This window comes from Pavona decussata, unplaced genomic scaffold (genome assembly GCF_977016875.1).
Source record: "Pavona decussata unplaced genomic scaffold, jaPavDecu1.1 SCAFFOLD_248, whole genome shotgun sequence".
In the NCBI taxonomy this organism is placed as follows: domain Eukaryota; kingdom Metazoa; phylum Cnidaria; class Anthozoa; order Scleractinia; family Agariciidae; genus Pavona; species Pavona decussata.
The window spans coordinates 334,333-349,767 of record NW_028145652.1 but is presented as its reverse complement, the minus strand read 5'-3'; the positions used below and the strand labels follow the sequence as shown (position 1 = coordinate 349,767).

General features: G+C 36.7%; 1 protein-coding gene across 1 annotated transcript; it reads left to right on the top strand.

Moving 5' to 3' along the window:
• The first annotated feature begins 247 nt into the window (after window positions 1-247).
• LOC146457092 (uncharacterized) lies at window positions 248-14,257 on the top strand. The gene is made up of 3 exons (XM_085092365.1): window positions 248-1,606; window positions 9,078-9,187; window positions 13,906-14,257. The coding sequence occupies exons 2-3, from the start codon at window positions 9,086-9,088 to the stop codon at window positions 14,140-14,142; spliced, it is 339 nt and encodes a 112-aa protein (XP_084948491.1). The 5' UTR covers window positions 248-1,606; window positions 9,078-9,085; the 3' UTR covers window positions 14,143-14,257.
• Window positions 14,258-15,435: the final 1,178 nt, after the last annotated feature.

The window sequence follows — 15,435 nt, the reverse complement described above, 5'->3', positions numbered from 1 at the left end:
TTTCGCCCCAGTTAGCATATTTTAAACTTGGATCAACATTGCATGATGGGAGTTCATGTTCACTATGGCCAACAATCAGATCAAAACAACAGTATCCTTCGGCGTTTTCCCTGGAAAGATTGACGCTGGTTAGTACTAAATTAGGCCTGTTCTAGCAATATAACCACAACCATAAGGATCCTCTCCCACCGGCTTCACTATAGTTGCCGCCTTGTGCCTCACCCAAAGAAGACCTCATCTCGTTTGCCTCATTTAAAGCTATCTGTTATTGGGTCTAATTGCCAAAAGAACATACACCAGCTCTGATCAGTCTCACAGATGTAATCCCTGTTTTCAAAAATATGTCTTCGATTCATCCTCTTCTTTTTTGGTTTGTAATACCTGCAAAAGTACTCGATCTTGTACTTCTGATAATCTGCTGCCTCCCTTTATAGTTACTGTGCAGTATCCATGCAGTGTATGTGCGAAATGTAATGGAGTTCTGTGAATGCCTCTACTGTACTTTGCACTAACGACATATTTTCTAGAGAAACTGAATATAACTTAAACTTACATGTGCAACATAAAAGAAATTTTGCAAAATGTAGTAAATTTTCTGTTTATGTTGCTCCTGTCTTCATTAGGATGATGGCCTTATTCTTATGTTTTTCTGGCTAGTAAAAACGAACCGTAACAGGCATTTCTTGTGTGTGAAGTGCATTTCCAAATTTCAGGAACTAAATATATGGGCTTCTATGTATGTGGCGTTCTCTTTACTAAGATTGACGTCTGCATTTTGCCACTAGTATAAAGTAATAAGCCTTGAAAGGTGTCTGTGTGGAGTGCGTATTAAGAACGTAGTGCTCTTCGTCTTCTGCCTATGATGTCCAAGCTAAGGGTGTTCTCAACTGAGCTTTTGTACCATATCCTTTGGCTCCGCTGAAAACAAGCCTTCACACCAGCAGTGGATACAGTGCTAGGTGTGCAGATAACACAATGTGCAGTACTCCTCTGTGATTAATGTGATTTTTGTTCGTTGTTGTTCTTGTGCTTGTACCTTGTTTTTTCTGGTCAGAAATTAATTGGAGAAAGAAGAAGTCTTTCTCTGTATTATTACTCAGCCTAGTAACTGAGATATATGGTATAATCACCGGAACTGAGATAGCACTGCTATTAACGTTCATGTATTTTCTTTTTCACTTTCACGTTTGGCATGTCCTTGTTCTCATCCAGACATAAACTAATTGTTTAATTAAATTGTTTTTATGTTTGATATAATATTTTTGTTTGAAAAATATCGTACGAGGCCGCCTGGCGTTGGAAGAAAAAAATATTACAATCCAGCCGCTTGTCACAAAATTAAAGAAACACTCTTGTAATCTAGACATATTAAATTTATGGTTAGAGATAGAGACACTTAAAATCTGCTGTTTTCTTTGTGACAAGGTTTTCGTAGTGGTCTTTGGATTCAGCTCTGTAACGGGAATAAGGTGTAACCTCCAGGCTGTACGTCGGGAGCAAAGCGAAGAGCCCTGTGCGAACCTTGTCAGAATCCATGATTGTGATCAATCACTGGGGCAGTGTAAAGCTTCAGCCAGCAGTCCACACAAGTATGACAGAAGCGCAAGTAAGGAAAATGAGAATAATTTTAACTTTGGTGCACGCATGTCATCATTCACATGTTGCTATTTCTTCCTGTCATTTGCCTATATTGCAGCCAAAAGTACCAACTTAAATAAGTGCCATATGAATTAACTTCCCCTTTATTTATTTATTTATTTATTTGTTTATTTATTTATTTATTTATTTATTTATTTATTTATTTATTTATTTATTTATTTATTTTTATTTTATTTTTTTGTCAAGCCCTCGGTATGACCAAATCACTTATAAGCCAGTGAAAGCTATGGAGCGGTATTTTTGCTGTTGTTTACCATAACGCTGATGTGATTCTTGTTAACAAGACCCTGCATGAAGTGTTACTGTATTCAAGCAAAAAGGAGCTTGTTACTCAAAACACGTTCTAAAACCATCGGGGATATTCTAAAACGGCGATTTTCTGGTAATATTGAGCTATTTTAGTCATTTTCGTGCCATTTCCTCTCCAAAGAGTTTTAAAGGTGGCAATATTTAACAAAAATGTTTATTATTTTGCCATGTTTTTACTTCATCCGGTAAATATTAGCTCATTTTATCATTTTCCTTCCAATTTAATACAGTGAAAAGAAATTTATTTCAAAATGCTCAACTTTTCGCCCGTTCTATTCCAGGTTAGACAGTTGGTGCTGGATTTTATAGGTAAAGGTACATGGAAATTGTCATGTACCTTTACGATTCTAGAATGCAAAGGTACATGGAAATTTCCATGTACCTTTACGGTTCTACAATGCAAAGGTACACGGAAATTTCCATGTACCTTCACGGTTCTAGAATGCAAAGGTACATGGAAATTTCCATGTACCTTTACGATTCTAGAATGCAAAGGTACACGGAAATTTCCATGTTCCTTTACAGTTCTAGAATGCAAAGGTACATGAAAATTTCCATGTACCTTGACGACTCTATAATGCAAAGGTACACGGAAATTTCCATGTACCTTTACGATTCTAGAATGCAAAGGTACATGGAAATTTCCATGTACCTTTACGGTTCTACAATGCAAAGGTACACGGAAATTTCCTTGTACCTTTACGGTTCTAGAATGCAAAGGTACACGGAAATTTCCATGTACCTTTACGATTCTAGAATGCAAAGGTACATGGAAATTTCCATGTACCTTTACGATGCTAGAATGCAAAGGTACATGGAAATTTCCATGTACCTTTACGGTTCTAGAATGCAAAGGTACACGGAAATTTCCATGTACCTTTACGATGCTAGAATGCAAAGGTACATGGAAATTTCCATGTACCTTTACGGTTCTACAATGCAAAGGTACACGGAAATTTCCTTGTACCTTTACGGTTCTAGAATGCAAAGGTACACGGAAATTTCCATGTACCTTTACGATTCTAGAATGCAAAGGTACATGGAAATTTCCATGTACCTTTACGATGCTAGAATGCAAAGGTACATGGAAATTTCCATGTACCTTTACGGTTCTAGAATGCAAAGGTACACGGAAATTTCCATGTACCTTTACGATGCTAGAATGCAAAGGTACATGGAAATTTCCATGTACCTTTACGGTTCTAGAATGCAAAGGTACACGAAAATTTCCATGTACCTTTACGATTCTAGAATGCAAAGGTACATGGAAAAAATGGAATTTCCATGTACCGTTACGGTTCTAGAATGCAAAGGTACACGTAAATTTCCATGTACCTTTACGGTTCTAGAATGCAAAGGTACATGGAAATTTCAAAGTGCTTCCCGGCCACCTCATAACTTTTAACAACAACAACAACAACAACACAAAGTTTCGTAATTGTCGAACAGGAACAAGTTACTTTTTTGGATGGAATCACTGCATTTACTCCAGTGACATATGAAGAAAGGAATCACATCCTGAAGAAGTTTATTGTTTCCTTTAGTTCTAAATCAAAGGTTCAAGATTAGATGAAATTACCTCATACATGATGCTCAGTTATCAGTTTAAACATATCATCATTTAATAAATTGTATAAGAATAAGAGCGAATTAAAAGAACGAAATTATTAGACCTGTGCTCCATTTGTCAAGGTTATAAATACCTACAATGGTTTCGACTGAGAAAGGTCGTCAGAGATAGCAGGTAGTTGAGGCCAGGCGCTGGAAAAGGTATGATAGAAAAAATGTAATGTTGCCTTAGAAGCCGTTTTGAGTCGGTGCTAATCAACTAGTCTGTGTTCTCTTTTAATCATCTGGCTTCAGTTCCTTTGGCCTTCCTTACCCGATCTTATAATTCGGACATAGAGCACGTGTGGAACAGCGGCCTGTATCGTTGATCCTATCGAGAAATCAACAAACAAACAGCGTTACATTTGATGAAAGTTTAGAGTGAGGACAGTATGACGAAATGTTCTCTATTCAACAGAGCTCCTTCATAAGGAGCGAAAAGTCGGAAATGGCTTGATGTTCGTCTCCGCTCAAGTGCGATGGCGTCTGCGGAGTTGAGAAAGACAAGTGGGTTTCTCAAGGGGTCACACAATTTTTTGTGCGAGTAAATTTAGCTAAACGCAATTATCCGGGTCAATTAGTTTACTGTGAACTAGAATCTTTAATTCCGTAAGAAATGGGTTTGAATACAATTAATCACTTACCAGCCAGACGGGTTAGCATCTATTCATGTCAGTATTACGCCAACTATATTCTTTGAAGAAAGGAAGTTACCACTGTATGTTGTTCCAGCGCAATTCGTTTTTTCGGGCTCAATTCTCTCAACCGTTTTCTTAGTTCACCACAGTCTCGTCAGGAATGTTTCGGTAACAAAAACCGGATATATGTAATGATTACGCTTTTCAATAGAGGGCCTTGTTATTTTAGATTGACTGAGACCACAATGCGGCCTCTGCTATTTCCGCTGGAATGCCTGCTCGGAGAGACTGCACGAAAATGTTATTTCAGTTTTAATATTTCAAAGCTGAAGTTAATCTATTTCCACTCTCTTGAACGACGGTGGATGAAGCTAAGACTGAATTAGAGATACTTGTCCTGACATAGCTGTTGGACTATCTTAAATGAAAAAGAAAAAAACCCTGGGTTGGTTCAAGATGACCATGTCCGAGCAAGATGGAACGTAATATTCAGAGATAAACAGCGACACGAATTGCGGTGGATACGCTTTACCTTCTTCACGGTAGGAAAACTACATTATTTCTCTGGATAAGTTTAAAACAGTTCGTAATACGGAGTTATGTTGTATCATTACGTTATGGATCATAACATTCCTTTCGGTCTCGCAAGCAATTAACTAGTAAATACAAATGTGAATACCATATATTCGCTGATATTTTCTACGCAAAAGTATAAGTTTAGAGGTGTCTCGCGCCCAAGCGATGTAGCGCGTCCGATTTAAACTAGCTATAGTTACATAATCCCCTGTATCAACTAAAGCTTATAGAGCTGGCTATTAAACTATACCAAAAAAATAAAATAAAATGAATTGTTGAATCTTTAACGCTGTTTTCTCGAATCCATGTTTTCACTTGAAGGGGACACTTTAAAGAGCTAAAACTCAAAAGGGAATTTGTTCGTTTAACTTCAATTTTGGACACTAGTTGTAGTTTAACATATAATAAACAACAAAAACGTTTCTGCGAATTTTTTAGTTCGAAATATTTTTTTCTCCGAGAGCGATTTTTGTTCAATCACTCCACATTTTTTAAATCTTATTTCGTAAATGTTCTGTAACTTTTCACACGCAGACACGTTTGCTTTGGGTCCGGAAACTGAGGAGCAAATTAAATTAGCGAAAAACAAAATTCGCTTTGACGTGTAGCTTTCGAAAGGTGATTCGGACGCTCGCATTTAGAGGTCGTGAAAAATTGGACAATTCATTTTATTACAAAATTCTCGGTATAGTTTCTATAGCCAGCTCTACAAGCTTTAATTTGGTATAGGGGCTTAGGTATCCACAGTTTAAACCGGACGTGCTACATCCTTTGGGCGCGAGAAACCTCTAAAGGCCGGTAACCTTAATGTGCAATGGTGTAGAAGAGACTTGTAATATTGCCATATTTTCCCATTACTTTAAATGTTATTTCGTACGTGTTTATCTGCTCGACCACAACACGAAATATTATAGGGCACTAATTTTTTTCCTTGCGGTTTTAAAAACGGGTCGGTTTGCAATCCACAGGAAACGTGCGGTTGGTGCGGGAATTACCTTCCCATAAAAGAAAATCTTCACATTACCTTATCATTCAAAAAGAAAACCTTATGTGTTTGCGAAATGTCGAGAAGTAATAAAAAAAAAGCTTGAAAATGTAACGAATTGTTTTTTGTTTGTTATTTAAAAAAAAAAAGAATGTTTTTGCTAAATTTTTGGGATTTTTTCAATCAAGTCGCTTTTAGTCAACCGGTTCGGTAGAATACAGCATTTTATTTAAGCGGACCATATTAATGTCATATTAATATTATTTTCAGGTGCAGTTTACACTTTCTTTCATTGGGTCTGGGCAGTCGCGGACATTACACCTCTCATTAGAAAAAGTGTTGTTCACGCGGCTATGAGTTAGAACGGAATTAAACTGCTGAATCTGTCAAGATTAAAACCGATGCGGGCAATAAAAACTTGTAGCAGAAATTAGTGACGATGCTTTACCATTGATTTAGGCCACATATGTTATACCCAGATCTGGCCTTTGTTATTCAAAGAGCGGATAAATCGTTATGTACTGGACAGTGGTACATAAGCATTTGTACTGGCTAAGACTCGTGGTATGACATACCCGATCTGAAGTATTGATCATGGTTATACCAGAGGCCTTCTTAAGGTATAATATCCATACCCGAGACCTATGGTAAAACATCCATACCCCATTTTCATCTTTTGCTAGAGGTACACAAACATTTCCATGTACCTTTCAACATCTTTTACTCAAGGGTAAATAGAAATTTCCATGTACCTTTCTTGTCATCTTTTGCTTAAGGTACATGGAAATTTCCATGTACCTTTCGAAATTATTTGCTGAAGGTACACGGAAATTTCCATGTACCTTTCAACATCTTTTGCTACAAGGTACACGGAAATTTCCATGTACCTTTCACCATCTTTTGCTGCAAGGTACACGGAAATTTCCATGTACCTTTCAACATCTTTTGCTACTAGGTACCGGAAATTTCCATGTACCTTTCGAATCTTTTGCTACAAGGTACACGGAAATTTCCATGTACCTTTCAACATCTTTTGCTACAAGGTACACGGAAATTTCCATGTACCTTTCAACATCTTTTGCTACAAGGTACACGGAAATTTCCATGTACCTTTCAACATCTTTTGCTACAAGGTACACGGAAATTTCCTTGTAACTTTCAACATCTTTTGCTACAAGGTACACGGAAATTTCCATGTACCTTTCGAAATCTTTTGCTACAAGGTGCACGGAAATTTCCATGTACCTTTCGAAATCTTTTGCTACAAGGTACACGGAAATTTCCATGTACCTTTCGAAATCTTTTGCTACAAGGTACACGGAAATTTCGATGTACCTTTCGACATCTTTTGCTAAAGGTACACGGAAATTTCCATGTACCTTTCGTCATCTTTCGCTAAACGGGTACACGGAAATTTCCATGTACCTTTCAACATCTTTTGCTAAAGGTACACGGAAATTTCCATGTACCTTTCGTCATCTTTCGCTAAACGGGTACACGGAAATTTCCATGTACCTTTCGACATCTTTTGCTAAAGGTACACGGAAAATTCCATGTACCTTTCGAAATCTTTTGCTACAAGGTACACGAAAATTTCCATGTACCTTTCAACATCTTTTGCTACAAGGTACACGAAAATTTCCATGTACCTTTCAACATCTTTTGCTACAAGGTACACGAAAATTTCCATGTACCTTTCAACATCTTTTGCTACAAGGTACACGGAAATTTCCATGTATCTTTCTAAATCTTTTGCTACAAGGTACACGAAAATTTCCATGTACCTTTCGAAATCTCTTGCTACAAGGTACACGGAAATTTCCATGTACCTTTCAACATCCTTTGCTACAAGGTACACGGAAATTTCCATGTACCTTTCGACATCTTTTTCTACAAGGTACACGTAAATTTCCATGTACCTTTCGACATCTTTTGCTAAAGGTACACGGAAATTTCCATGTACCTTTCGATATCTTTTGCTAAAGGTACACGGAAATTTCCATGTACCTTTCGACATCTTTTTCTACAAGGTACACGGAAATTTCCATGTTCCTTTCGACATCTTTTGCTACAAGGTACACGGAAATTTCCATGTACCTTTTACCATCTTTTGCTAAAGGTACACGGAAATTTCCATGTACCTTTCGACATCTTTTTCTACAAGGTACACGGAAATTTCCATGTTCCTTTCGACATCTTTTGCTACAAGGTACACGGAAATTTCCATGTACCTTTTACCATCTTTTGCTAAAGGTACACGGAAATTTCCATGTACCTTTCAACATCTAACACTTTTTATATGTATTTTGCCATTTTTTTTAAAACTTGGCAAATATATCATCTTAAATTGTGTTTTTTGCAGTAGTAAAACCTACATCTTAATATTTTGTTGGAGTTTTTGGACAATAATAGCGAGACATTGCGATTTTTTGCCATGTTTTCACTGTCTATGGCAGAAAACAACAACTTCAGTTCAATTCATGCCACTTCCTCGTCGGCACAAATTTGCACTTTTTTTAAAATGATTACCATGATACATCAAAGACATCGATTTCTGGTAAGAAAAGATCAAAATTCACTTATTTTTGAAATGTTGCAATTTTGTAATAGTTGGCAATAATACATACGAAAAGATGTTTTCTTACCATAGTTTCTGACAATATGGTAAAAAAATGATAAAAAACCCTAATTATTGCCAAAAATCAGTATTTTTTATGGAAGAGATAATAACAAATTCCTTCATTTGTTCCAAAAAATGCATTTTAGAATATCCCCGATGGTTTTAGAACGTGTTTCAAGTTGCTCCACTTACAATTTAACCTGGAGCTATTTGATTCTGGGTTTTTTCAATGTAGCATTTAATTTCTTTTTGGCAGTTCAAATTGAGTATGTCAGTCTGATCTTGTGTGGAGCAAGTTGAGGGGCTGGGAATATCTTGATTTGCACGCGTTTGTCAAACCTATAGAATCTTGATAACGAGCCCAACGGGACCCTTGAAATGTGAACACAATTACTAAATGAGAATAATAGAAAGCTAAACTGAAACTTCTAGCTATCAAATATTACTTTTCCTTTAAATTTTGCTTAAGTAATTATACTGATTAGACCTTCAAAATGTATTGTAAAGTTTTCATTCAAGCGCAATCATTCATTCCCTTATTTCGTGGTGTTTGTTTCAATCGTTCGCCATGCTTGGAAACGATTGTCTTCCTTTCTAAATTTCGGGTCACTCCGGAAATATTAATTTAAAGATTTCGTAGTCGGATTGTGTGTGTGTTTAATGTATTTTTGTTTTCTTGAAGTTTTGACTATGAAGCGGATTGGAGATAGTCAGGTAGCATGCTTTGAGATAGCTCACCAACAATCCAACTATTCCCTGAAAGTCATAAACGCCAGCATGATAGTTTTTGAGGTAAGTCAACCGAGCTTTTTTAATTTTTTTTCGAATCAAAATTTGGATTTGTAGTGTGTCATTTGTGCTTCAACATTTTCCCCTGCGAGATCCGCTGTCCATATACGTATTAAAATATACATTTGGATGACTGAAGCCCTGAGGGAGAAAATACTTCTGCAAAAAAACCGCCACGCAAACCTTTCCTTCCCCCACCATACTGATAAAACCCCTTCTTTACGAATCCCCAAGAAATGCTTTGCCTATATACCCAGTATTCCATTTCCATTTGTAATTTATCGATGAGGGGATATCTTTGGGGCGTAATTGCTATCGCTTCTTATGGATTCGATAGACTGAGTTTAAAATGTGAACTTGACGGAAAACTTGAGATTGCCCTAGACTTCCTGTTGTGAATCAGCTTATTAAAGGTGCTGTGTCATGGAGATAATCCCCGTATGAAGTCACAATGTTTCTACATTGACATGTAGTACCTTGTTGATGATTAATCTCCTTCCAGGACAACAACAACAACCAAAATTTATTTGTATCCAAAAATGAAAAAAATTAATTAAAATACTTAATTTTAATTTGAACAAGAAAGTTCAATGGTAGCATGGCACCCGAAATGACAATGACCAGATAAACTTCAATAGTCGGCTACCACTTAAAGGTTTGCATTTAATTTATTTTTTAGTCAGGTAAAAATAGTAATAATTAATTAATTAATCAATTTAAAAAGTGGCGACAAGTAAATACAAGTGTCTCTGAATGTAATAAACTGGCAAAGGCGTTTAAACGGGTGATTACGTAGAGACTAAATTGAGTTGTTGATTTCATTCCAGATTGTAGGTCTTAGTAATTTTATATCATCAGTTAACGATAATAAGTGCGAGCTTTAGAACATAAAAAAGTGGATCGAGTAGCAAAAACGAGTAATGTAGTTGAGCTTATTACGAATTTGGAGGAAAATCAAGTAAAAGCTTTGGGCATTTTACGGTTAGAAAACTGATACATAAAGTACACCGTATGGAATCTGATTATGTCTAGCAATTTTAGCAAGTTTAACTGAGCGAAAAGTAGAGCCGAATGAGCATTAAATTGAAAAAAGTTATCAGGCAAATAGCTTTCTTTTAAAGTCCATATAAAGAGTTAATATTATTAGCTTAATCGGCGTACCCCCAAAACAAAACAGCACTTAGCTTAATACAAGAATGGAAAAACAACAGCACAGTATAGTTGGATTAAAACCTGAATGTCAGCCAAGTGTCTGAGTTTACATAGGGGACCATTACTTCTGGATAATTTCTTACTAACATGGTGAACGTGATGCTTCCAATTTAAAGAGGAATCAAGGAGAATTAGAACTCCTAAATGTTTATTACTTTTAGTTTAGTCACTAATTCCTTTGATGCGTATGAAAAATAACAAGTCCTTGCAATATTCAATAACATTAACTCAAATTGCTATGAGAACATATTGATGAATTGATAAAAGTCTCTAAGCGTTGTGGAGTCCTCTAGTAACTTCCAGTTTATCCGAATCAACGTCATGTCCTAGTGATACCACTTACTTTCTGTAATTTAGGTCACTCCTAGGACCAATCACTGATTGCAACTCTTCTAACTCCATAATGATATAATTTTTCAATAAGGATGTAATGATTAACAGCATAACAGGCTTAGCTTAGGTCTAGAAAATGTCCACAGGGAAATTGCTTTGAACCTGTTGCTGTTTGATTTTATTATTATTATTATTATTATTATTATTATTATTATTATTATTATTATTATTATTATTATTATTATTATTATTATTATTATGATTATTATTATTTCCAATCACCAGTGAGATAAAATGAATTTTCAAAGAAAGAATAGCCTCAAGAAATTAATGTTGTGAGATACAAGGGAAACACTTGAGAAGAACAAAAGTAGGCTCCACTTTTTCAAGCTGCATGGTATTGGTTGTTTCGAAAACGAAGACCCCGAAAGCGAAGACAGAAGACCCAAGACCCCCTCATCGAAAACGAAGACCCCTGATCGAAAACGAAGACCCCCTCATCGAAAACGAAGACCCTTTGATCGAAAACAAAGACACCCTGATCGAAAACGAAGACACCCTGATCGAAAACGAAGACCCTTTCGCCTCAGCTCAGACCTAAAGACAAATTCTGTCAAGTGCCTTTGTCAGTATTGACATACACAAGACAGCATTTGTATAAAACTGCGATTTAGGGGAAATTAGGTATCATTACAAATCCTGGGAGGGGAAGGAGTGGGTTGACAATACTCGTGTTCGTTTACCTAAAACATGGAATCCGGAATCCGGAATCCGGAATCTGGAATAAAAAAAAAAACAAAAATGAAAATTCGTCGACAAGAAAATTTCAACGAAGGTTAAAGTCACTTGGGAAACAGTTTTTATAGCTCTTGAAAAATTATAATATCAGTCAGGAGCCCAGTGAAATTTTCAAAAGTTTGTGTAAGTGTTAGTATTCTAAGACAGTCCCTTTAAAGCGTAAAACTTTAAAACACACCAAAACGACACCTATCTATTTTTATAAAATCAAATAAACGGAATCAGTAAATCAGGAAAGACTTTGTTTTCTTTCTATTTTTCTTTTTCTGTGCAACTTGCCGTATGCTGATTGGCTTGTGAGTAGGGAATTTTCGTTCTTTCGGAAAAGCTAGGGGAGAGCGATGTGTACGATTGGTGGTGTTTTGACAGGCACAGTAGGCAAATTAGCGCATTCACAATGGTGACGATGGAAATGTATCTTTACACATGTCATAACATTGTGACTAACGTATATTACGGCTCAACAAATTGTTTGGGCATAAGGGTGGGAATGGGGCTTAAAATATTTAGACTTATTACCTCTAAATCAAAATCAATAGATCTACCGGCTTCCAAGGTATCTAGAATTAGAGGATATAAAATAATTTGTTATCTACAGCCTGCTATTGTGATTACTAAATTATGGGAAATCGTTCACAGGCTCCTGTATTTCTTACTGTATTTCAAAAAAGGCCATCGACATAAAACGTTTCCTTTGTACCGGCAGTTCGACACTCTTTTGTAAAAAGGTGCATAAATGAATACATGCATACATGATTGCACGTACGAATGTATGCCGGCAGGCATGACAGAACCACGACCGAGTGAGTGAATGAGCGAAGGAACGAAGGGAATGAAAGAATGAACGAACGAACGGACGGACGGACGGACGGACGGACGGATGAGTTGATAAATGAATAAATAACTTTGCCCGCTGTCTATCCAGGGGCCCGTTTCTCGAAAGTCCCGGTAACTTATCGGGCCCGAAATCAAATATTCAAATGAAAATCTAAAGAATAAAAGTGCGGGTCGTAGCTAACAAACCAGTCCATTTTGTTTTGTTAACTGATAGTTTTGTAATATTATCTGCAAAACTATTGAAACCGCGACCTTGAATGTAAACAACAACAGCTTTCCGGGCCAGTTAATTATCGGGACTTTCGAGAAACGGGCCCCAGGGTCGGTGCCAATTCAAAGCTTTTTTTTTTTTAAGATGAAATCTAAGCCACCCCAACACGGATTTGTTTCAAGACTTTTTATATTATTATGCAAAGACAGTGAGTCTTGCGAAGAGTTGATGAGTGATAAAGGCAACACTGACTCTTTTCTTTAGTTACGTTTCATTGTCTATCTACGTGCTATGGCAGGAGGAAACGTTATCGAGTAGGAAGAGGTGTAGGGGTATTTAAGGGTACGTTTGAAGATTGGGAACCTTCAGTATTCCAAATGAGTGGCTCAACTGCCTAAGCAATTGAAATCTAAGGGAAACTTTTGAAAATTTCACTGGGCTCCTGACTGATATTATAATTTTTCAAGAGCTATAAAAACTGTTTCCCAAGTGACTTTAACCTTCGATGAAATTTTCATGTCGACGAATTTTCATTTTTGTTTTTTCTTTTATTCCGGATTCCGGATTCCGGATTCCAGATTTTAGGTAAACGAACACGAGTATTGTCCACCCACTCCTTCCCCTCCCAGGATTTGTAATGATACCTAATTTTCCCCTAAGTCGCAGTTTAATACAAATGCTGTCTTGTGTATGTCAATACTGACAATGCACTTGACAGAATTTGTCTTTAGGTCTGAGCTGAGGCGAAAGGGTCTTCGTTTTCGATCAGGGGGTCTTCGTTTTCGATCAGGGGGTCTTCGTTTTTGATCAGGGTGTCTTCGTTTTCGATCAGGGTGTCTTCGTTTTCGATCAGGGGGTCTTCGTTTTCGATGAGGGGGTATTAGGTCTTCGGTCTTCGCTTTTGGGGTCTTTGTTTTCGAAACATCCGCATGGTATTCACTTTCATCTAAATTAGCCACTCGTGGGATAGATATTTATGGATACATATTTCCATGTGAGCCTACCAGAGTACATTTCAATCACATGCAGTGCTTTCTTGTATATAGAATAGAATATCATTAGATGAATCGTAGTCCATGCCAGTATTAGACAAAGATGTTTTAAATTGGGGGAAGGGAGGGGGGGGGCGTTATGGCTATTTTGACGTTGAATCGAAGTAACCAGGTAATTTGATTCTGGTTGTAAGAAACATTAGTCCTATCAGGCATGATTTGCCAAATATGTGGCCCTCTTTCAATGTGGGTGCTACTACACAGTTAAGCTTGAATATGTTCTTTGTTGTTGGCAAATATAGCTATTGATAAAGTTCGAAATTAATTACTTCTTTCAGAAACTACTACCTGGCGCTCACTGCATAAATAGTTCATCAAACCTCTTCAAGCTGGAGCCGGTCTCTGGTGATGTTATTCGGTTGGTCAGTCAAAAGCAAGGTTCAGGATTAGCATCCAGTGATAAGTATCTGGCTGCAAAGATGAACAGTACAGTTTCGGGTGCCCTTTTTTTAACATATAAAGATGATAGGCAAAACAGATTCAGAATCATCCGGAAAAAACTTAAAACAGACTAGATCATAGACTGAAGCTGCTCCCTCAACACTGAGTATCTGTCTTAATTTATAATTTAAGTTAACTTTTAACTTCCTGTCAGAGATAAAGTCAACTTACTGGCGAACAGTAATAAAAAAAAACATACTTTAAAAATGGCTCTTTATTGGATTCCACAATGTTTTATGCAAGAAAAAGAACCACCCGATATTACGTATGCCCAAATGCACGACTTAAGAAGAAAATTTAAATATTTACAATTAGGATTTTCTATATATATATATATATATATATATAATTTGAACGGACTTATAGGCGCGTCAACCTAAAAGTGAAGCTGTCTTCACTCTATAAATATTTAGACTCTCATGCTAATTCTACTCAACAGCCATGCTTGTAATTAGTATATCGTAATCGCATGAGGCCGAGTAGAATTAAGGATTAATTTTCACGCGTAAAGTTTTTGAGGACGGATACATATATATTTTTTTAATTTCTTTGCTTCTTGCCTGCTCCCATTTTCTTATTAGGATTAACGTTTGGTGGGAATTTTATGGCTTCACTTAAGCACTTTAATTTACACTGCAGAGATATTTCTCTGATCCATCAATTGTAATAAGGAAGAGGTGAGGGGAGGGGAAATGCTTCACATGAAGCCTGTTAACAACCGCCTTGCTCTAACACTCATCAATTTCCAGGCAATTTAAATACCTTGTAATCTGCTTATAGAAAAGGTATGCCGTGGACACATTTTTGAATAACAACTGATGTCCTTGACTGTCATTACATTTTTATCCTGTCAAATTCACATAGCAAACTCAATCACACTTGCACTCTTGCAATTTGCACTCTCTGTTAGCGTGTTTTTCATCCTTAAATGGTTATTTGTGAAAATCTACGTCGGGAGGTGGGTGGGTCTGAGTGTTATTGTCTTTAATTAAACCTCCAGTTAAAAGTTTAATTTCCGTCATCTTAATGCCGAGAGGGACAACCCTAACGCATACACACAGACAGTATTAACCGTGGGCTTGTCGCCTCTGAAGAGGACGTTTATGGAAAATAAATTAGACAGTTAATAGTAGAGAGTGTAATATGGCTTCAATGTTTTTTTATTTAATCTATAACGTTTTAATGTTGACTTTAAAAAGTCTTTTAAAATTACGAAACATAAAATTTATAACATAAATTTAACCTACCAAAATAATGTAATTAAAGGGGGGGGGGGGGGGGGGCAAGAAGTCATTTAGGCTTGATAAGCGGCCTTATTTATGCCGCACTTTCGACAGAAAAGAATACATGGGTGCTTACCATTTACG